Source organism: Triticum aestivum, chromosome 3A, assembly GCF_018294505.1.
Source record: "Triticum aestivum cultivar Chinese Spring chromosome 3A, IWGSC CS RefSeq v2.1, whole genome shotgun sequence".
In the NCBI taxonomy this organism is placed as follows: domain Eukaryota; kingdom Viridiplantae; phylum Streptophyta; class Magnoliopsida; order Poales; family Poaceae; genus Triticum; species Triticum aestivum.
This window is the reverse complement of record NC_057800.1, coordinates 127240592-127264589: the sequence shown is the minus strand read 5'-3', so window position 1 is coordinate 127264589 and position 23998 is coordinate 127240592. Positions and strand designations below refer to the sequence as shown.

The 23998-nt window shown below is 48.4% G+C and overlaps 3 protein-coding genes across 3 annotated transcripts; 2 read left to right on the top strand and 1 right to left on the bottom strand.

Annotated features, from left to right (window-relative positions):
- Nucleotides 1-341: 341 nt before the first annotated feature.
- Nucleotides 342-1622, top strand: LOC123060647 (heme-binding protein 2). Its single transcript, XM_044483446.1, has 2 exons — nt 342-907; nt 1042-1622. Exons 1-2 carry the CDS (start codon nt 432-434, stop codon nt 1475-1477), a joined length of 912 nt encoding a protein of 303 aa, XP_044339381.1. The 5' UTR covers nt 342-431; the 3' UTR covers nt 1478-1622.
- A 265-nt stretch (nt 1623-1887) lies between these two features.
- On the top strand, nt 1888-4211 carry LOC123060645 (probable hexosyltransferase MUCI70). Its single transcript, XM_044483443.1, has 4 exons — nt 1888-2232; nt 2329-2544; nt 3029-3601; nt 3673-4211. The coding sequence occupies exons 1-4, from the start codon at nt 1956-1958 to the stop codon at nt 3996-3998; spliced, it is 1392 nt and encodes a 463-aa protein (XP_044339378.1). The 5' UTR covers nt 1888-1955; the 3' UTR covers nt 3999-4211.
- LOC123060646 (uncharacterized) lies at nt 4073-16755 on the bottom strand. The gene is made up of 4 exons (XM_044483444.1): nt 16244-16755; nt 16027-16143; nt 15881-15961; nt 4073-4573 (listed from the first exon to the last, which is right to left on the bottom strand). Exons 1-4 carry the CDS (start codon nt 16715-16717, stop codon nt 4415-4417), a joined length of 831 nt encoding a protein of 276 aa, XP_044339379.1. The 5' UTR covers nt 16718-16755; the 3' UTR covers nt 4073-4414.
- Between the last annotated feature and the right edge of the window lie 7243 nt (nt 16756-23998).

Below are 23998 nucleotides of genomic sequence, written 5' to 3'. Positions count from 1 at the left end.
TGTGTGTGTTGCATCGATATCCGATGGTTTCTCATGGAGGCGTGGTGTCTCTTCTAGGTAGTAGCCTCGGTGTTTCTTGGTGGGGTGTAGATGCTCTTGTATTCTTGTTTTATCTTTAATCCGCTTTGTAAAGATTTTCCTCATCTTGTATCGGTTCTATCGTGTTGCTTTATATATAAAGCGTGACGAGAGTCTTTTTCCGTATGTGAAGTAAGAGCCTATGATATTGCAGAAGCTCTTAGTATGTATGTTCGTCGCACTAGCAGTAAAACAATTCAGTAAGAGTAGTTGGCTTAAGGGAAAGAGCATGTACGTTCATAATATAATTCAGTACAGGGTCTCGAGCGTTCTAAAATCTCACAGAAATTCCAAGATAGTATTATCACACCTTCAGAAATCACAGCGAAAATCATCTCAGAAACCACCAACCGATGCTTCTACTGTCTACGTGTGTCCCCTCTCCCCCGCTTGCCAGTCTCGATCCTCAAGACTCGAACGATGACGGCCAAGTGCTCGAATCCGTCGACGTGGAAGCACGGCCGCCGCGGCCCGCGGCCACCCTGAGCCGCAGCCGAGCCGTATTTATCCCACCACCACCCAATCAATCGCCAGAGGCACGCACGCACGCACCCGAGCCCCACAAACCCAATCCCCCACTCCACTCCCCACCGAGAACCATGGCGCGGCGGAGCGGCATGCTCCTCCTGCTCGCCGCGGCCGCCCTGCTCGCCGCCGGCGCGGGCGCCGCCGTGCCGCCGTCGTGCGAGCGCATCGAGTGCCCGGCGTACGACGTGGTGGACAGCGCCAACGGGTTCGAGATCCGGCGGTACAAGGACGCGATGTGGGTCTCCACCGCGCCCATCGAGGACATCTCGCTCGTCGACGCCACCCGCTCCGGCTTCCTCCAGTAAGCACGCCGCTCCCTTCGCCATTGCCAAGCAGTAGTGCCACTGACTGAAGCTATCTTCCTGGGCTTGACGTGGGCCTAAACAAATGGGCCTGAGAGAGCAATAACGGGCTTCGCTTGTTTGTATGGGCCAGGCTTTTCAAGTACATCCAGGGGAAGAACGCGTACAACGAGACGATCGAGATGACGGCGCCGGTGCTGACGCGGGTGGCGCCCAGCGACGGGCCCTTCTGCGTCTCCTCCTTCGTGGTCAGCTTCTACGTGCCGGCCAAGAACCAGGCGGACCCGCCGCCGGCCGAGGGCCTGCGCGTGCAGAGGTGGGCCGGGGCGAGGTACGCGGCCGTGCGCCGGTTCGGCGGCTTCGTAGCCGACGCCGACGTCGGCAAGCAGGCCGCGCTGCTCGAGGCCAGCCTGCAGGGGACCAGGTGGGCCGCGCCCGTGTCCGACGGCCGCAAGGCCGACCCGGCGTCCGAGTACACCGTGGCGCAGTACAACTCGCCGTTCGAGTTCAGCGGCAGGGTGAACGAGATATGGATGCTCTTCGACACCATGGCCGCGTCCGACATGTAACTGTGCAAGCTAGCCGCTTGTTAGACTAAACCAGTGAGCTCGTATATATAAGAGTGTCTTGTCTTTTAAGCTTCTATGTAAGCCGACGAATAATGGTAGCGTATAAACTTGCGAGCAATAAAGTGCCTTTTCTTGGTGCAACAAACTGTTTGCCATTTTGGCGGCCGGCCCGTTGCTTTCGTTCGCATTTGAGAAGATTGTTCCGATGATACGCTTCCTATGAATGTCCCCGGCTATCACACTGGCGCTGAGCATGGGGAAGGAGCAGGGCAAGCCGGATCCTTCCTATTTGCTGCTGACGTGCGGCATGCAGGACCACGGCACGGCAGGTGGTTTTTTACTCCGTAACGGACGTGCGGCATGCACGAGGACGCCGGATCGCCTCTTCCCGTGTGACCCGATCACTCAGCTCCAAAAGTGGAAACAAACCGGGGGGCACGTACGTACGCCAGCCACTCCGCCGATCCGCCCGGGCGGCATGGCGTGGGTGCGCGTGCGGAGGCCCGCGCTGCTGCAGTCCAAGCTGCTCTGCCTCTCGCTGCTCTACCTCCTCACCACGCTCCCGCTCGCGCTCTACGTCTCCTTCTCCGACCCCTCGCGCTGCCTGTCCCTCCACCGCCTCCTCCTCCTCCGCCCCGCCCGCCGCTCCCCTCCGCCGCCGACGCCGCTCTTCGAGTACCCGCGCGGCTACGGCGCGCACAAGCACGCCCTCCCCGTCCCGCGCGCGCTCTGCTCCGACCCGGCCGTCTTCTCAGGTCCCGGCCTCCGTCGCCCGCGGAGATCATTGCCGCTTTTCAGAGGACCCGATCGTTCGCTGCCTTTCTGACCCGCAAATTTCGTTCTTCGAGCAGATTATAACACTGTTCTGCAAGAGATCAATGGCCTCGGCCGCAACCTCTCGGCGGCTCATCGTCGTGCATCCCCTGCGTTGCGGTACCAGAACGGCAGGAGGGACTCGTTTGCGGGGAATTTGTCCATGGAGGAACGAAGATCGTTCTTCAATAACACGGACAGCGCGGTGGAAATCCCATGTGGATTCTTCAAGGAATTCCCCCTCGCACAAGCCGGTGAGGGTTTTTTGTCCTCATTTCGTATTTTGCATGTAAAAGAAATTCGCTCTAGTGTAATCACGTCAACTTTTACCTAAAAAGATGCAACTAGACAAAATATTAATTAATGAGGAAAGAGCAATAACCAAAATGTGGCTCTTCTCTCATAAAATGTTGTTAAATCATAAGATACCCCAGTAAAGATGCTAGTGAATGGAAAATTGTACACCTAAAGTACATATTTAATGCATATTATAAGTTAGTACTCCACTACTGTACAAAGTCTTTGGCAGATTGTACTGCTTGAAAACATACTTGGTCCATATTATGATAAAATGTACAGTGTATAGAGATTTTGTGGCAAGTCAAAAAATTGTAGATTTTGACAATGCTTATAGAAACCTCAACATCTATAATTTTTTTAAACTTGGTTAAGCGTTACAAGGTTTAAGGGCTTAGAATTGCTTGTTACCATGCTCTTCTTTGACGTCGATGGTTTCAGACAGATTGGCCATGGAGGGCTGCCGAGGGGTCGTGGTCGCCTCGGCGATCCTGAACGACCACGACAAGATCCGGCAGCCGAAGGGGCTCGGCTCCCATACGGTCAAGGCGGCGTGCTTCTTCATGTTCATCGACGGCCGTACCCACCGGGTCCTGGCGAGCCACGGCATCCTCAAAGACGAGCACGCCGCGTCGGCCAGCGCGGTCGTCGGCGCATGGCGCGTGGTGACGCTGCAGCAGGAGCAGCTCCCCTACGAGGACCCCGCCATGAACGGCGTCGTGGTGAAGCACCTGCTGCACCGGCTGTTCCCGAACGCCAGGTTCAGCGTGTGGGTGGACGCCAAGATGCAGCTCACGGTGGACCCGCTGCTGCTGGTGCACTCGCTCCTCCTCGGCAAGGGCGTGGACATGGCGGTCTCCAGGCACCCGTTCAACCTCCACGCCATGGAGGAGGCGATCGCCACGGCGCGGTGGCGCAAGTGGCGCGACGTGGACGCCGTCAGGGCGCAGATGGAGGCCTACTGCGGCAACGGCCTGCAGCCATGGTCCCCGAGCAAGCTCCCATATCCTTCAGGTATCCACTCAAGAAGAATTGCTCGCGTGCCCGCATTCTGATTCGATTCTGATTCGTTTGACGCCGCGCAGATGTGCCGGACACGGCGATCATCATGAGGAGGCACGGCTCGGCGAGCGACCTCTTCTCCTGCCTGCTCTTCAACGAGCTTGAGGCGTTCAACCCGCGGGACCAGCTGGCCTTCGCCTACGTGCGGGACCAGATGAGCCCCAGGGTGAGCATCAACATGTTCGAGGTGGAGGTGCTGGAGCACATCAGCGTCGAGTACCGGCACAACCTGAAGCGCGACAATGGCGGCGGCGGAGGAGGGGTCTCCAGGATGGCGTCATCGCGGGACATCGCCGGGAGCAGCTGCGAGGGGTACCTCATGAAGATGTGGGGGGAGCCTTCTGAATAAAAACAAGGTCTATGAAAATGTAGCATTTCATCCATTCATTTGCTCTGAAGATGGGCTTCCATTAAGGGCAGATATACAGCAGGGAAACTTTTGGTAACACAAAGTACCACACAGACTAGTGTGTAGAATATATGCATATGTAGCATTTCATACTTCCTGTAGGGTCTGAAGATTGCACTGTTGGTCAATATGACAGAGGGGAAACTTGGTAAACACAAGCACACAAAGAGATAAGACTTCATGATTACATGAACTCACGGACACTGAATCAACTACACGCGCAACTACGCTGGCAAGGCACAAAGATGCATCACAAGAGTGGTCAGCACTCAACACAAACATTTGCCTTCAGGCTTCAGGCAAGCAAGACACAAAGATTCTTCAGAAGAAATGTCAGTAGTGCACGCATCAGGTGGTCAGGTGCTGGACTCCGTTGTTCCCTTGGCCAGCTCGTACTTGTTCTTGAATTCTTTCCAGGCGTCCATGGCATTCTTGGACATCTTCTCAATGTCGTCGGCGGTGGCCGTCTCCGGGGATAGCATGGTCTCCACCGCCATCATCATGTTCACCACAGCCTGCACAAACACAGAGTTGAGCACACGAGAAATTGATCACATGTAGGCTAGGCAGGATGTATTAGCAGCGGATCTGCTAATTTACATCTGGATGAAAACAATTCGCTTTCATCCGTTTTCTGTGCCGTGCGATTTGTGCGCTGAGATTCGTGTGTTTGACCTGTTATTTGTCTCGTTTCTCTTATCGGGCCCGTGTGGTTGATCCGTTATTTTTCCCATCGCAACACCCGCGTGTCTGTGCCACCCTCTTCCTCCCAGACCCTTTGTCATTTCAATTCAAACACGCAACCCCGAACAGAGTCGAGCGAGAGAGAGATAGCCATGGCGACTGCTGTGGGATTGAGGATGGCGTTCTCTTCTCCTCTCGCTCTCCCCTTTCCTGGGGCGTCGCCGCCCCGCGGCCCTCCCTCGTCGGCGTCCCTGTCTCGTGCGGTTCCCCTCTCCCTCTCCCTCCCCGAGGTCTCCTCCGGGCTCCTCGCCGGCGGCGAGTCCAACCCCCTCCCTCTCCTCGGCTCCCCCCCAGTGCTGCGGTCCTGGCTGCGCCCCGGGCCAACAGGTTTTGGGCGCTCGACTCGAATGACTCCGGCTCGGATTCTGAGGTTCTTCCCCCTCCTTCACGTCCGGCTCTGGTGGGTGGGTCGTCGGCTGCTCTGGCGGTGGGTCGCCGGCGTAAATTTGCTCCGGGTGGTAGGGGCGGTCAGTCGGGTTGGGTGTGGATGTGGATGGTTGGTGCCGCATCGCACGTGGTCGCCGGCGCGCTGCCTCCTGGTCCTTGGATGATTCCCTAGTGGGCCCTGGGGTGGCAGTGGTGGTGTCGCCGGCGTCTTCCCCTCCGGCGGCTGCCCTCCCCGGCTCGTCTTAGGCTGTGGTCCCCGCTCCCTCGGCGGCGGCGCCGCCCGTGCCAACCCTAGATCTGGGGTCGGGGCTGGCGCTGGTGCCCCGGGTTGGGTCGCGGGCTCCTTTGGGTGCTGTTGGGCCGGGTGGGCCTGTTTCGGTCCCCTCGTTGGCTTCTTCTGTTGATTTTCCCCCTCCTGTCGTTGGCTCCTGGGCCGAGGTTGGCCCAGATTCAGCCCATTCCTCCCCCGGCCCCCCTTGGCGAGCTCGGCCTGGCTAGCTTTAGCTATATTTGGGTTCGGAAGGATGCGGTTCCCCCTTTTCTAGGGTTTCCTGCCTCCTCCTCTGACTTGCGCCGGCGCCGTCTCCCTATCCGCTGTTTCGTCAGATCTACTCCTCCACGCCCCCTCCTCCTTCCCTTCGCGACGGTGGCCGCGATGGACCGCTCCCGCGGGTCCTCCAGTGAGGCGGTCTCCGGCCACAAGCGGGGGCGTGACGGCTCTGGCGACGCCGCCGCGGATCTGGAGTATGAGGCTTCGCTCCGTGCCAAGCTCCATGCCTCGCTCGCTCCGGGTGCGGGGGCTTCGGTGGAGGCGGCCGGTGCGTCCCCTCGTGCTTCTGGATCTGGGCCGGCGTTCCCTCCGCCTCCCGTGTCTGGTGCTCCAGTGGCTGCGGTCGATCCTTGGGAGCAGGCGGCGCTGGGGAGTCGGGCGGGCTCCTCGGGGCCTTCCTCGTCTCCCCCCTCGCTTGTCCCCCAGGGTGGCGGGCCGCCGCGGGCGCCGCCTGGTGGCGGACCATCTCGCTTCATTCCCCGTGGTGCGTCGGGGGCCCCGGCCCGCCGCCCTTTCGGCGCTGCTGCGGGGCATGGCGCCGGTGCTGGTGCTGGTTTCCCTAGTGATGGTATTCTCCCTCCTCCTCCCCCTCGAGGCCCTGGCCGCAATCCCCCTCATTCCCAGGTCTCCAACCCTATCCTCACTTGCTTTGCGTGTCATCGTCCTGGCCATTTCCAGTCCCGCTGTGAAAATCCCCCGTTTTGCCTCATCTGTAGGGAGGACGGACACCTCACGGTGGACTGTCATAGCCGTGTCAAACCTCCTTCCTTCGTTCACTATGGGATCGGCCTCCCTGGCTGTTCTTTCTTTGCCCTTGATAAGGAGGTTCCTGTAGTTGCTCCCAACCCCTCGCTTTCCAGTGTTGGTGTCATATCTGTTCAGGACAAGCGCATCTCCCCCCAGGCCCTTCTTGATGAACTTCGACTGTGGGACGAGGGCGGGTGGGATTGGCAGATCCGCCAGTTATCTGATTTTGAGTTTGCTGCTACATTTCCCTCTAAAGAGAGCCTCCTCATGATATCCTCCTGTACCAGTTTCACGCTCCCTCTGAATCAACTTGTGGTATCGGTCAAGGCCGCCTCCAATGTATCAAAGGCCATTGCTTCTCTTTCTGATGTTTGGATGCTTGTGGATGACGTGCCTTCTAACATGCGCACTTCGGCCTTCCTGATGGCTTTGCAGTGCTCCTAGGGAAACCCATTGAGGTTGATCAAGACTCGCTGTCTGTTCTTGGACCAGTCCGTCTTCGGGTCTGGTGTGTTGACCCTATCTGCATTTGTGGCTATGTTGACGTTTTCCCGGCGGCGGGTGGATTTCGGCTTCGGGTCCGGGTGGAGGGTGTTCCTGGCCCTGCTTCTCCTCCTCCTCCCCTCCCCCCCGGCCTCCGGCAACGATGACAAGAGTAAGGATGGTGTTGGGGGCCATGATGACTCGATGCATGGCACAGATCCTCGCTTTACCCAGTCCGAGTGGGATGGGATGTCCCCTGAAGAACAAGATCTGATGAAAGATTGTGCTCCGGCGGGCGGTGGGATCCAGGGTTCCTTGCCAGGATTGGGTGGTGGGGCTGCGGCTTATGGTGGGACGAAGGGCACCCCGCGTTCGGCGGCGTGTTCTAATCTTCCCACTCGCCCCACCTCCCCTTCGCTATCTGGCATTGAAGATCTACCCCCGGCTGGCCCGTCGGTGTCCAAGAAGAGGAAGAAATCGTCGGTGAAGAAGTTCTCTGCGATGAGCAGGGCGTCTGGGGATTCCAGGCAGTCCGAGGCTAGGCTTTGCCGCAGGCTGGAGGTGGATTTGGGTGCGTCTTTGGGCCCGTCCTCGGCGGCTGCTTCCCCTGGCCGGGCTCCCCCTGTGCCTGTTCGTTCCCCTGCTTCTACTACTCGCAAGAGTGGTCGGGTCTCCAACAGCGGCGAGCGTGTGGCTGACCGGGCGGCTCGGCGTGCGGCGGCGCGGGATCTCCCTCCTCCAGGTTCGGGCCCTACTCCGTCTCCTTCCCCTCCTTTGGTTACGTCTCCTGTTAGATTAGTTTTACCTTCTCAGTCTGATGAGCAGTTGTTTAAGATATTATATGATGTTGGGATTTGTTTAGACTCCAGTTTGGGTTCCCCTTCTTCCTTACTTGATGTGATTAGAGCTAACGAGCTAGCTCAGGCTGACTTTGCGAAAGCCAAGGAGGCTGGGGCTGGTGTGTCCGCCCCTCTGGTTGTGGCCGGGGGGGGGGTAGTGGGGGAGGCTGACAGGTGTCAGGTCTCCCCGGTTCAGAAACGTGGGGCTGGGAAACGCGCTAAACCCTGCAAGGCTCCGTGTAGGTCGAGTCTTAGAATCAAAAATCTTTCCTTCAGATGAAGGCCTTATTTTGGAACATCAGAGGTTTCTGCGCTAGGGGGCGCAGGGACCAACGATTTGGTGCGGTCTGAAAATGTTGATTTTATTGGCCCTGTTGAGACCCTCAAACCCTCCTTCTCCTCGAGTGAACTTTCGTCTATTGCTGGGATAGACAGATTCAGGTGGAATTTTGTGGCCTCTGTTGGTCAGTCGGGTGGCTTTCTTCTGGGCACCAATAATGATATATTTGATTTTGTAGCTTTTGACCATGGTAGGTACTGGGCTAGTACGGTAGTTTCCCATCGTTCCCTCAATTCTCTTCTCGAGTTCATGGTGGTTTACGGCCCGGTAGATCATTCCTTTTCGTACGATTTCTTGGACGAGATTTATAATAAAATTGACTCCTGCCAGCTCCCCCTCTTGATTGGGGGTGATTTTAACCTGTTGAGATACCCTTCTGATAAGAGCTCCGCTAATTTCTCTTGGGCTCTGGCTGAGGCCTTCAATGCTTTCATCAGGGATACGACCATTCGTGAAGTCCCTAGGGTTGGGGCCCGCTTCACTTGGACTAACCGTCAAGCTTCCCCCATCCGCTCTGTTCTTGACAGGGTTTTTCTCTGCCCTGGCTAGGATGCCCTTTTCCCTCGGGTTTGTCTACGTGCCCTGCCCATTGTGGGATCTGATCATGCTCCCCTAATCCTTGACGATGGGTCCGGTCCAATTGGTTGCCAAAGGTTTCAATTCGATGCGTCTTGGCTCTTAGTGGAGGGGTTCCCCACCATGTTGACCCGGAAGATCTCAGCATGTCTTTCATCTCCTCGTCGCTCTTTTGGCCCAATGGATGATTGGCATCATGTTTCCTACTGCCTGCGCAAATTCCTCAAAGGTTGGTCTAAGAATCATTTTGCTGAGTTAAGGCGTGACAAAACGAGGCTGGGTGCCCAAATTGGCGATCTTGATATTCGTGCGGACAGTTCTGGTCTCTCTGAGGCCGAATGGCTGCTCCACTATGGCCTAGAAAAGGCGCTCTTGGATATTCACCGCCAGGAGGAAGTTTATTGGAAACAAAGAGGAAGGATTAACTGGACTCTTAAGGGTGATGCGCCCACAACTTATTTCTTCGCCATTGCGAATGGTAGACGTCGTAGATGCCTAATTGACAGCCTTCTGATTGATGGTGTTAGGGTTTCGGACCCTTCGGTCATTCTTCGTCATGTGGTCCAATTCTTCTCTAATTTGTTAGCGGCTAAACCTGAGATGGGTTTTTCGCTTGCTCCGGGCTTCTGGCCTCCCCTTGAGCAGTTGTCGAGCGTTGATAATGATCTCCTGCTTATTCCCCCCTCTAAAGAGGAAATATTCGAAACTATTCGGACCGCCAATTCTAATGCGGCTTCAGGCCATAACGGCTTCTCCATTCCTTTCTTTCGGCATTTCTGGCCTCAGTTAAAATGCCTTATTAAAGCAATCATCCAAGGATTTTGGCTGGGCACCGTTGACATTTCGAGGCTCAGTTACGCGGTTCTCACCCTTATCCCTAAAATCAAAGGTGTTGACTTGATTTCGCAATTTCGGCCCATTGCTTTAATTAACAACTTTGCTAAGATGCGAGCTAAGGGCATGGCCACTAGGGTGTCCCCGATAGCTCATCGGGTCATTAGCCCTATCCAATCTGCTTTCATTAAAGGGAGATTCATCTTGGATGGGGTGCTGTGCCTACATGAGATAATCCATGATCTGCGGATTAAGGGGACCAAGGCTGTGGTCCTTAAGCTTGACTTTGAGAAGGCTTACGACTCGGTGAGTTGGAATTTTCTTCGGCAAGTCCTATTGGCTAAGGGCTTTGAGGGTCCGGTGATGCACCGTTTGAATGGCCAAACTAGTGATTTTTTTGCTAATGGTAGGGGACTTAGACAAGGGGACCCGGTGTCCCCTCTGCTTTTCAATTTTGTTGCTGATGCTTTATCTCGTATCCTCTCTCGGGCCACGTTGGCTGGGCATATTCTCTCGGTGAGCTCTCACCTTATCCCTCATGGCATTACTCATCTTCAGTATGCGGATGACACCATCATTATGGTAGAGCTCAATGAGACCAGTCTCATCAATTTGAAATTCCTTCTGCTTTGCTTCGAAGCTCTTTCGGGTCTTAAAATTAACTTTTCCAAGAGCGAGGTCATTGTGACTGGGGTTTCGGATTTGGAAGCGCAACGGGTGGCTCACCTTCTGAACTGTTCCCTTGGGTCTTATCCTCTCAAATATTTAGGAATTCCTATTTCCCCGTTTAAGCTCTTGGCAAAAGATTTTGCACCGGTGGTTGCTAAAGTTGGCAATAGAGTCCTCCCTTGGAGAGGACGATATAACACGCAGGTGGGCAAGGTTGCCCTTACCAACTCATGCCTCTCATCCCTCCCGATGTACCTGATGGGTTTCTACCTTCTGTCCAACGGGATTCACTCTGGTTTTGACAAGCATAGGGGTGCATTTTACTGGAACTCCGCGGACAATAAACGCAAATATAGATTGGTCAGATGGAAAATCATTTGCCATCCTAAGGACAAGGGGGCTCTTGGCATTATTAATACGAGAGTCATGAACAATTGTCTTTTGATTAAATAGTGGTGGAAGATAATGACACTTGAGGAGCGCCCATTCTGGCTCTCGATTCTTAAAGCTAAATATTTCCCTTCCTCGAGCCCTATGTTCGCCTCTGCTTCTGGCGGGTCTCAATTTTGGCGTCAACTGGTTAAAGTTCGGCCGATTTTTCGGTCCCTTGTCAAATTTGTTGTTAGGAATGGTAAGTCCACTCGTTTTTGGTTAGACTGGTGGGTCGGGGACACCACGCTTGCGGCTGCCTTCCCGGCCTTGTTTTCTTATTATGCTGATCCTGAGATCTCTATCTTTGAGCTCTCGGTTCAGGGTTGGGTTTTAGATTTCCGGCGATCTCTTTCCCCTGAAGAGTTGGAAGACTGGTAGCGCCTTACTGCTGGCTTCCCCCTGCTCTCGGAGGAAGAGGATTATGTGGTTTGGCCCCTCTCATCTTCGGGGCGCTTCTCTGTTAAATCGGCTTATTCTAAGCTTATCTCTGGTGGCCGCTCATTGAAGTTTAAGGATATTTGGTCTGCCCAAATCCCCCCTAAGATTAAAATCTTTCTCTGGCAAGTTGTTCGCCGTAAGCTGCCGGCGGCCAATCAAATTAAGAAGAGGAACGGGCCGGGCACTGATAGGTGCGTGCTTTGTGGGGCACTTGAGAACACTGATCATATTTTCTTCCACTGCTCTTTAGCCAAATTCATGTGGTGTTGCATCAGACTTTGGCTTCATGTTAACTGGACTCCCTACTCCTTTGAGGACCTGAGGCAATATACTAACTCCTTATCAGGGCAGTCCAAGAGGGTCTTCCTAGTGGGCTGGGCTGCGATCGGGTGGTCGCTGTGGATTATTAGGCACAAGTTCACGATTGAATGCATTTTTCCGGCTAACCCTGTCAGCTGCTTATTTAAAGCCAATGTCTTTTTACAGCAGTGGAGATTATTGACTAAGGAAGGGGACCTTCAGGCTTTTGACGACATGTCATCCAAAATGAAATCTACGGCGTCTTCCCTTCTTCGGCGTACTTCAAGGGCAGCTTTCTAATTTCACTGCCGATGTTTTTGGTGATTTGCTGGCCTGCATGCCATGTTAGGCTGGAGGCCTTGTAATGCTACTTATGTTCCCTGGCCGTTAAACTTGTTCTGGGTGTTGGTTCTGCTGGTGTAACTCTGCCTGGTGGCTTTATTTATAAAGTCGGGCTCTTGCCTTTTCTCTAAAAAAAAGAGATAGCCATGGCGATTTGGAGCTCCGCCTCGCCGCTCGATCCAGTGTCTTGGTGGTGGCTCGTCCGTGCTCTCCGTCGTGTTGCCTCGCTTCCTTCGCCTCCCTTCTGTTCCTGCCATCGGGATCTGCAGCATCTCTCGGCCCCTCACTGACCCGTCCCCATTTCCGCTGCTGGCGATTTTGTTTGTCGGATTCGCCTCCCCCCCTCCCTTTTTGTTGTTCGTGTGATCTGTTAGGTTGGGAGTTGGTTTTGTCTGTCAGATCTGATGATTGTATCCATCCCCTGCAGCTTTTTTCCGTGTAGATTTGTTTAGGTTGCGCCGTTTCTGGGATGTGTTTGATTGATCTGCTAAGCACGGTAGCTGCGGTAGCTGGGATGTGCGTCAGTTTGATCTGCTGATCTGTAATTGATTGGTTGTTGGCATTCGAGTTGTTCATGTGAGGCTGGCTTGCTTAGTTGTACGTAGTAGTCTGATGTATTCAGTCAATTCTAACGGATGTATTCTGTTCCCGGGCCTTTAATCCCAAGACTATTTCTCTTCACTGGTATCGTTTAGTGAGTATGTGGTTTACTCTGTAGTTCCTATTTTGGATTTACAGTGATTTACGGTGCAATCCCCATTGTTTTTTAGAGTGATTTTCAGTGTAATTTATACTTGATTTTCATTGTAATCCGTAGTGGATTTCCAGTGTAATTTTCTAGTGCATAGATAGAATATTTGTAGTGTAAATCTAAAGCAATTTGTAGTGTAATCCCCGGTTATTTTACAATGTAATTTCAGTGTATTTTGTCAGTGGATCTGCACTGTATTTGCTAGTGGAATAACAGTGTATATGTCCTAATTGTAGTGTATTTTTTGTCAGTGGGGTTGCACTGTATTTGTTAGTGGAATTACAGTGTATTTGTGAGTGATGTACAGTGTAATTTGATAGCTGATTTACAGTGTAATTGCCATGGATTTGCACTGTATACGCTAGTGGAATTACAGTGTAATTCACTTTAATTTTTATAGTGGAATTGCTTTTTGGATTTACAGTGTATTTGTCAGTGAATTTACAGTGTAATTGATAGCTGATTTTATAGTGTAAAAATTTAGTGTAATTTACACTGTTATTGATAGCAGAGGAATTGTGATTGTTCTTGTGATGCATCGCTAGTTTGTAAGTTCTTGTGATGCATCTGATTCCAGTGTATTTTCTTAGAGGAATTAGACTGTAATTATATTTGGATTTACACCTGTAATCTTCATCGGAATTCCAGTGTATTTTTCTTAGTTGGTGAATACAGTGTATTTTTCTTAGTTGGTTTCCACTGTAATTCGCAGGGGATTTCTTCACTGCAATTCTCAGTGGGTTATGTAGTGAAATAAAAGAGATGTAGACTGTAAATGCTATCAATGCATTTCTTCTTTATATTTTAGTTATGTTTTATCCCTTCTGCCATTTCATCCCAGACTTTTTGTCATTTTCTTTGTGTTTGTACATATTTAGGTTATAGATTAAAGTATGGGGAGACTCATGAAGGCTTTTGGTAAGGGTACTTCTGCTGCTTGTGTTGAAGATTGCGATGATTCAGATGGGGATCCTTTTGTCCCCAATGATTTTGCCGAGGATGATCCTTTTCAAGCTTTGGAGGTTATATTTCTAATTTAATTTTTATTTATTTTATTTCTTGCTTGGTAACTTATTTGTTCCGGGTTTTTAGTTCATTCATTTGTTTCATTTGTTAACTGCACAAAGGTCAAATGGATGATCCTGATTTGGAGAAAGCTTTGTATGAGTTCTACGTGTCTCATGTAAGTGTGGTGCTGTAGTTAATGCTTTTGTACCAGTTTCTTCTGTTAATGCTTTTTTGTATCAGTTAATGCATGTTTTTAGTTAATGGATAATTCCTCTTTTTATGTTTTTGCAGAAAGTGAATTGCTTAAAACGGAAGATTACAAATGCTGGAGCTCGCAATGTGATATTTTATTTTTTGTTGTTGATATTTCCTTTTTTTTGCATGCAACTTCTCTATGATAGATATGGATATAAGTTTCAGATAACTCCTTTTGTAATCTTCATCATATCTATTTTTTTGTGGAATGGCTATTGATGCACAAGAACCTAGTTCCGTCTAGTTCTAGTTGTTGTTGCTAGATGTATTTTTCTTTTGTTTATTTTAGTGTAATTTATCTTGATTCTTTCTTTTTTTGTGTTTCTTTGTTGTGTTGTAGAAGTGCAAGAGGTCTTCTGATTTTCCTGTAGCAAATACATTCACTAGATACTCTGGCAAGTTGCCCTCCATTATTATTGGTGGCTTGTCTCCTAGCCAAGTAAGTGTTCTACAGAGTTACAGGGCAGATTGCCTTCTCAAATTTGTGAAGACAGAGGTGCCTCTTAGGTTTGTCAAATGGTTAGCATCCAAATTTGATGTTCTTGCTTCAGAGATTCAGATTAGGAGGAAGTTTATCCGATTTCCAAATATTATGTCATCCATGACATCTTATATCTTCCTATTGATGGTGAGCCTATTGTGTCCGATGCTGATGCTGGGCGTGAGTTTATCTTGTCCCATTTCAATGAGACTAGCATCCCACCAGTTTCTTTCTTCCACAATAAACTCAAATCTGAAGAATTGCCTGATGAAGACATTTTCATCTGCTTCATGTGTATTGCCTTGTCCACTTTCTTGTGTCCAAATTCAAGCCTTTCTCCTAGTCCCAAATATCTCCACTGTATGTTAATTGGTCTTACATAGTAATTTGTAGCGGGTTTACATAGTAATTTACAAAGTAGTTTACACAGTAATTTTAGCACTTCTTACTGTTGGTTAGTGTTCATTGTTGTTGGCTTGTTCAAAACTGTAATTCTTATAGTGTAATCCTAGGTACATTTACAGTGAAATTCTAGGTGGATTTACACTGTAATTCCTACTATATTTACACTGTAATTCTAGGTCGATTTATAGTGTAAATCTAGGTAGAATTACAGTGTAATTCTATGTGGATTTACACTGTAATTCCTACTATATTTACACTGTAATTCTAGGTCGATTTTACAGTGTAAATCTAGGTAGAATTACAGTGAAATTTTAGGTGGATTTACAGTGTAATTCCTACTGGATTTACACTGTAATTCATACGGATTTTCAGTGTTTTTCTTAGTGGATTTAAACTGAAATGCTTAGTTTAGTAGATTTTACAATGGATTCAAGTTGGATTTACGGTGTTTTTAGTAGATTTACAGTGGTATTTTATAGTGTGAATCTTAGTGTAATTTTAGTTGATTTATAGTGTAATTTTAGTGTTTTTTGTCATTTTCATTTTAATTCTGTGTGGTTAGTTTTAGATTAGAGATGGGAAAGTTTTGCCTTATAACGTTGGATTCTTTTTCTCCTTTCTCGCTACTTTGCCTGTGTGGGTTGAAAAGAGTTGGGGTGTGGACCCATTAACATCTTGATGCGGGTCCATTTAAAAGCTAGACAAAAAGGAACATAAGGGGAAGCGGGACAAGGACACTTGTCATCCTCTAACTGGCGGAAAAATATGAGTGAAAGCCAATTTGTTTTCATTGCCAGTCTTTTTAGTGGATTTACAATGTCATTTTAGTGGATTTTACAGTGTCTTTTCAATTGCAATCTTACACTGTAAGTCTTAGTGGGGCATGGTAGAAATTAGTGTGTATTTTAGTGGGTTTTACACTCAGTTTTCTTGATGATAATATCATTGTAATTTTACCTCTTCTTGTCAATGTATTTTTTGTAGGTTGGAAAAGTGCATGTGTGGACCCGTTAGTCTACTTAAAAGGACAAACAGAGGACAAGGGACTATCTATCTATTCGCTTCAGGTTGGAAAAATGCATGTGTGGAACCGTTAGTCTACTTTAAAGGACAAACAAAGGACAAGGGACGGTGGACAATTGTCATCCTGTAGTTGGATGAAAAATATGGATGAAGGCCAATTGATTTTCATCCGGATGAACAATAGACAGTCCCACTAGCAGTGGCAAGAAAGCATTTACCAGATGTAAATATGGCCTCGGGTCGCGTTGGTAGCGGCCAGTCAGCTGCTGGCAGACTTCCTTGGCCCTCTGCCATTCTCTCTACGTGACGATTAAACAGTGTGTCAGCACGCAGCAGAGCACACGAACGGAAGAGACGAACTCACCTGATTGATGAGCACATCGGCGAGCAGCAAGCCGAGGTCGAGCTTTCTCTCCGAGTCGCGCGACGCCGCCCACTCCTTCTGCAGCAGGCTCGTCAGCTTCCCCCTGTCGCCGATGTGCTGCGCATGACATCAACACAAGCTCCAACTCATTGGCATGTCATCATGCATTCTAAAGAACAGAGCAATGGTATTGCAGAAGCAGAGAGAGAGAGGGAACCTCCTTGGTGACTTGCTCGAAGACGAGGTCCATGAGCGTGGCGTGCTCCCTGGGCGCGTCCTCGCGCCGGAACAGCGAGTCCGAGAGCGCGCCCACGCTCGTCCTCACCGCCGCCGCCGGGGTGCCGCCCCGCTCCGTTCCGTCCGTGACGGCGTTGAGCGTGTACACCATGGCAGGCTGCACGAGGACGGCGCCGCCGCCGCCGCCGCGCGCTGACCACGAGGCGCCGCCCAGGGCCAGCGCGAGCGCGACGCCGGCGCCCACCCTCAGCGCGGTCCAGGGCAGCGCCGGCTGTCGTCCCTTCGCCGGTGCCAGGTGCAACGGCTCTGTCGCGCTCGCCTGGGCGCGCAGAGCGTGAGGCCACCATCGTCCCGACGTGCCGGCACGGGCCGGGGCGCGGCGGCGCCGCATGCCGGCACCCGCTCCGGTCACCGTGGCGCTGGCGCGCGATGCTGTGCAGAGCGAGGACTCCATGCGCTTGTTAGATCGCTCAGCTCGATGGAGGCGTCTAGTAGCACCATGGCCTGTGCTTGCATGGCGCTTTGCATCTTCTGCTACAGCAAGCAAGGCATCAAGTGCGACCTGCCCTTTTAGTACAGTTAACAGCCAGGTCCTTTTATTTTTTTTTATTTTTTAGTAAGGTCCTTTTATTTTCTTTCGAGACGACAAGCTCAGATCTTTTTTATGAAACTAGTAATATCGAGGTTTCCAGATTGAGATCTTCACGGTCTCAAGCAATTACAAACCTTCCATAAGCATAAAAGTCAGGCGGAATCGGCACGCGCGTTCTCTTTTGCTAATCCTGGGTGGGATACGGCCTTCAGGATTTGCTCCTTGGACAAGCAAAGAATTATTTCGAGTGACCACGTAACATATATGGTAAGCAATTTAATCAATTCAAAAATAACTATTTTGTGGCAGTTTCTTCCTTTCTCGCATGTCCTCGTGATCTCGTCCTTCCTTTCCCGCACACCTCCCGCGCCTTCCAGATTTAGGGGCAAAAATAATGCTTGAATTGAGATTTGATCTCTAGTCTGCAAGTAAGCAACAAAGGGAGCTAACCATCTCGCCTATGACACTCATTGTTAAACAAGCTAAGAAAAAAATTATTTTGACATGTTTTGCCTTCAATGTTTTAGCACTGAAAAGCTTTTGTTTCACCTACCAAACCTGGCACATAAACTTTTCCCGTGGTAAATTCTCCATCACCATCACGATAAATGACGCACCACCAACATGATAACTTTTGTATACCACGCGGTACATTATGTGTAAGTAGTATTGTCATAAGCATTGAAGGCGTGATAACTTTGGTGAAAGCATCGTGGTAACTTTGATCATTGGGAAGAAATTTGTTGAACCCCGGCCCCCGGTAATTTCTGTAAATAGCACGATAACATTCACGACATAGACCTGATAATTTAGATACAAACATCGTGGTAACTTTAACAATTGGGGAAGAAAAATGTGAAAATATACCAGATAATTTATGTGTAAATAGATGGTAATATACGCAACACACATCTGACAACTGAGATAGAAACACCATGGTAACTTTGACCATAGGGAAGATTTATTTTAAGATACTCCGGTATCTTCTGTGTAAATAGCATGGTACTATACCTCCCTCCTCTGGTATTTTCATGTGTAAATAGGATGAAAACATATGCGCCGCGATAACTAAACACCATGATAAGTTTTTGACCTGGGGGAGGGATTTTATTGAAACATACCCCTGATAAATTTTGTGCAAATAGCATGATATTTTAAGCACTGCGGGCTTGATAGGTTACCTAGAATCACCATGATAACCTTTTGTCCCGGGGAAAAGTTGTTCAAAACATTTCCGATAATTTTTGTGTGAATAACATGATAATATAAGCACCGCATAACTAATAACTTACAATATAAACAGGATGGTAACTTTTTACCAAAGGAAAACAAGTTGTTAAAAACATGCACTTGCCTCGCGGGGCCTCTTAGATGAACACAACACATGATGTGTCACAGAAAAGCCACATAATGTTTAGCGTCATGAGGAGGCACACGTGCTCGTGGGTTGGCCCAGAAAAATGGCCCACTTTGACCCGCTATAGGCGTGATAAGTTACGCAAAAACATCATGGTAATTTTTGACCTATGGAAAAAGTTACCGAAACACACCCAGGTTTTTAGGTGTAAGTACCATGATAATATACGAACTGTAGACCCGGTAACTCATGTACAATCCCCCATGGTAACTTTGACCAGGGACGAGGTTGATGTACACATACCCTGATAACTTATGTGTAAGTACCACAGTATTTTACACATCGAAGACCTTATAACACAGTGGTAACTTTGAAAGGGGTGTAATTGTTGAAACATATTACCTGGTAAGTTCTATGTAAATGGCACGGTAACTTACGCAACACAGGCCTGATAACTTGCATGCGAATACCATCATAACTTTGTCCTGAGGGAAAATCATGGTAATTTTCTGTACTTTCTTTTATAGTAACACAATTGTAAAAAGGGGATCAAAATGATTAGTTTCTTTAGTTTGAGAAACAAGTACTAAGGGTGAGGTTGTTGTGGTGGCGCACTTTGGCGCCAAGAAGGTGTGGGTTTGAATCCCACATGCGCAATATTTCTTTTATCATGTGGTAGACGTGAAGAAGTGGCAATTTTCTCGGGGGTGGGCGTGCGAGATGTGCGGGAGAAGCAGGTTTCTCGGGCGAGCCTGCAGGGTCGTTCGGGAGAAAGTGGGGTCGAAGGAAGGGGATCATGTGGTACTTTAAAGTGAAAGAAGTAGTGGTGTGCCAGTTTTGCTTATATAGCACACATGTGCCAAATATCATAGTCCTATTCATTTTATTTGAAAAGGGTGGCTAGATCTCAGACTTAATCAAGTCTCAATCAAGTGACAAAATATATATAAAAAAGAAGAAACTAAAATAAATTGTTTGCATGGGATCCACATGTAAGATCACACAAATATAGAATTGACTGGGACTTGAGTCTCGATCGACTAACATTTAGCAATCCGATTTCAAAAAGCAATATCTCTATAGGGGCATCCCTATTGCAGTTCCCCAATTAAAAATAAAAAAACTAACAAAACAATGAAAGCAAAAACCTCTTGTTAAAATCAAAGTTACATCAAAGTTTGTCTATGTCAATAGATACTACTATGTTAACATCATTGTATTTATTTCGCATGTTCATGTTCTTCTAAGCCTCGGTGAAGTAATCAACAAATGAAAGCCTATACAACCCGCCCACCGAAGTTTGAACTAAGGACATCTTACCAATTTTTTCGGTGTTGTTGTTTGTTCTATGATACGTCTCCAACGTATCTATAATTTTTGATTGTTCCATGCTATTATATTATCTGTTTTGGATGTTAATGGGCTTTATTTTACACTTTTATATTATTTTTGGGACTAACCTATTAACCGGAGGCCCAGCCCAAATTGTTGTTTTTTGCCTATTTCAGTGTTTCGCAGAAAAGGAATATCAAACAAAGTCCAAACGGAATGAAACCTTCGGGAACGTGATTTTCTCAACAAACGTGATCCAGGAGACTTGGAGTGGGCGTCAAGAAACAATCGAGGAGGCCACGAGGCAGGGGGCGCGCCTACCCCCTGGGCGCGCCCTCCACCCTCGTGGGCCCCTCGTTGCTCCACCGACGTACTTCTTCCTCCTATATGTATCCACGTACCCCCCAAACATCAAGGAGCACCACGAAAACATAATTCCACCGCCGCAACCTTCTGTACCCGAGAGATCTCATCTTGGGGCCTTTTCCGGAGCTCCGTCGGAGGGGGCATTGATCACGGAGGGCCTCTACATCAACTCCATGGCCTCTCCGGTGATGTGTGAGTAGTTTATTTCAGACCTTCGGGTCCATAGTTATTAGCTAGTTGGCTTCTTATCTCTTTGGATCTCAATACAAAGTTCTCCTCGATCTTCTTGGAGATCTATTCGATGTAATCTTCTTTTGCGGTGTGTTTGTCGAGATTCGATGAATTGTGGGTTTATGATCAAGTTTATCTATGAATAATATTTGATTCTTCTCTGAATTCTTTTATGTATGATTGGTTTATCTTTGCAAGTCTCTTCGAATTATCAGTTTGGTTTGGCCTACTAGATTGATCTTTCTTGCAATGGGAGAAGTGCTTAGCTTTGGGTTCAATCTTGCGGTGCTCGATCCCAGTGACAGAAAGGGAAACGACACGTATTGTATTGTTGCCATCGAGGATAAAAAGATGGGGTTTATATCATATTACATGAGTTTATCCCTATACATCATGTCATCTTACTTAAAGCATTACTCTGTTCTTACGAACTTAATACTCTAGATGCATCCTGGATAGCGGACGATGTGTTGAGTGAAGGAAATATGCCCTAGAGGCAATAATAAAGTTATTATTTATTTCCTTATTGACTCTAGTAAACCCTTTGGGTGTTGGTCACATGATGATGTGAACTATGGGTGTTAATCACATGATGATGTGAACTATTGATGTTAAATCACATGGCGATGTGAACTAGATTATTGAGTCTAGTGCAAGTGGGAGACTGAAGGAAATATGCCCTAGAGGCAATAATAAAGTTATTATTTATTTCCTTATTTCATGATAAATGTTTATTATTCATGCTAGAATTGTCTTAACCGGAAACATAATACATGTGTGAATACATAGACAAACAGAGTGTCACTAGTATGCCTCTACTAGACTAGCTTGTTAATCAAAGATGGTTATGTTTCCTAGCCATAGACATGAGTTGTCATTTGATTAACAGGATCACATCATTAGGATAATGATGTGATTGACTTGGCCCATTCTGTTAGCTTAGCACACAATCGTTTAGTATTCTGCTATTGCTTTCTTCATGACTTATACATGTTCCTATGACTATGATATTATGCAACTCCCATTTACCGGAGGAACACTTTGTGAGCTACCAAACGTCACAACGTAACTGGGTGATTATAAAGGTGCTCTACAGGTGTCTCCGAAGGTACTTGTTGGGTTGGCGTATTTCGAGATTAGGATTTGTCACTCCGATTGTCGGAGAGGTATCTCTGGGCCCACTCGGTAATGCACATCACTATAAGCCTTGCAAGCATTGTAACTAATGAGTTAGTTGTGGGATGATGTATTACAGAACGAGTAAAGAGACTTGCCGGTAACGAGATTAAACTAGGTATTAAGATACCGACGATCGAATCTCGGGCAAGTAACATACCGATGACAAAGGGAACAACCTATGTTGTTATGCGGTCTGACCGATAAAGATCTTCGTAGAATATGTAGGAGCCAATATGGGCATCCAGGTCCCGCTATTGGTTATTGACCAGAGAGGTGTCTCGGTCATGTCTACATAGTTCTCGAACCTGTAGGGTCCGCACGCTTAATGTTCGTTGACGATATAGTACTATATGAGTTATGTATGTTGGTGACCGAATGTTGTTCGGAGTCCGGGATGAGATCACGGACATGATGAGGAACTCCAGAATGGTCCGGAGATAAAGTTTGATATATGGGATAATAGTGATTGGTCACCAGAAGGGTTCCAGAATTCACCGGAAGGGGTTCCGGATGTTTCTCGAAATGTTTGGGTACGAGAACACTTTATTTGGGCCAAAGGGGAAAGCCCACAAGGTTTATGGAAAGCGCAAAAGGAATTTTTGCGGAGTCCAGGGGCCAGACGCCAGGGTCCCTGGCGTCTGGGTCCAGACACCGGCAACCCTGGCGTCTGGCCCTGGAGTCCGAGAAGGACTCTTGCCTTTCAGGTGAAACCGACTTTGTGGAGGCTTTTACTCCAAGTTTCGACCCCAAGGCTCAACATATAAATAGAGGGGTAGGGCTAGCATCCAAGACACATCAGGAAACACCTAGTTGTGTGCCGGCTACCCCGTCCCCTCTAGTTTATCCTTGGTCATAGTTTTGATTGTGCTTAGGCGAAGCCCTGCGGAGATTGTTCTTCACCAACACCGTCACCACGCCGTCGTGCTGCCGGAACTCATCTACTACTTCACCCCTCTTGCTGGATCGAGAAGGCGAGGACGTCACCGAGCCGAACGTGTGCAGAACTCGGAGGTGCCGTGCTTTCGCTACTTGGATCGGTCGGATCGTGAAGACGTACGACTACATCAACCGCGTTGATACAACGCTTCCGTGAATGGTCTACGAGGGTACGTAGACAACACTCTCCCCTCTCGTTGCTATGCATCACCATGATCCTGTGTGTGCGTAGGATTTTTTTTGAAATTACTACGTTCCCCAACAGTGGCATCCGAGCCAGGTTTTATGCGTAGATGGTATATGCACGAGTAGAACACAAGTGAGTTATGGGTGATACAAGTCATACTGCTTACCAGCATGTCATACTTTGGTTCGGCGGTATTGTTGGATGAAGCGGCCCGGACCGACATTACGCGTACGCTTACGCGAGACTGGTTCTAGCGATGTGCTTTGCACACAGGTGGCTGGCGGGTGTCAGTTTCTCCAATTTTAGTTGAACCGAGTGTGGCTAGGCCCGGTCCTTGAGAAGGTTAAAACAACATTAACTTGACGAACTATCATTGTGGTTTTGATGCGTAGGTAATAACGGCTTTTGCTCAGCCCGTAGCAGCCATGTAAAACTTGCAACAACAAAGTACAGGACGTCTAACTTGTTTTTGCAGGGCATGTTGTGATGTGATATGGTCAAGGCATGATGCTATATTTTATTGTATGAGATGATCATGTTTTGTAACCGGGTTATCGGCAACTGGCAGGAGCCATATGGTTGTCGCTTTATTGTATGCAATGCCATCGCCCTGTAATGCTTTACTTTATCACTAAGCGATAGCGATAGTCGTAGAAGCATAAGTTGGCGAGACGACAACGATGCTACGATGGAGATCAAGGTGTCGCGCCAGTGAAGATGGTGATCATGACGATGCTTCGGAGATGGAGATCACAAGCACAAGATGATGATGGCCATATCATATCACTTATATTGTTTGCATGTAATGTTTATCTTTTATGCATCTTATCTTGATTTGATTGACGGTAGCATTATAAGATGATCTCTCACTAAATTATCAAGATATATGTATTCTTCCTGAGTATGCACCGTTGCGAAAGTTCTTTGTGCTGAGACACCACGTGATGATCGGGTGTGATAGGCTCTACGTTCAAATACAACAGGTGCAAAACAGTTGCACACACGGAATACTCAGGTTAACCTTGACGAGCCTAGCATATAACAGATATGGCCTCGGAACACTGAGACCGAAAGGTCGAGCGTGAATCATATAGTAGATATGATCAACATAGTGATGTTCACCATTGAAACTACTCCATCTCACGTGATGATCGAGCATGGTTTAGTTGATATGGATCACGTGATCACTTAGATGATTAGAGGGATGTCTATCTAAGTGGGAGTTCTTAAGTAATATGATTAATTGAACTTTAATTTATCATGAACTTAGTCCTGGTAGTATTAGCATATCTATGTTATAGATCAATAGCTCGCATTTAGTTCCTCTTTTTATTTTTGATATGTTCCTAGAGAAAACTAAGTTGAAAGATGTTAGTAGCAATGATGCGGATTGGATCCGTGATCTGAGGATTATCATCATTGCTGTACAGAAGAATTATGTCCTTGATGCACCTCTAGGTGACAGACCTATTACAGGAGCAGATGCAGAAGTTATGAACGTTTGGCTAGCTCAATATGATGACTACTTGATAGTTTAGTGCACCATGCTTAACAG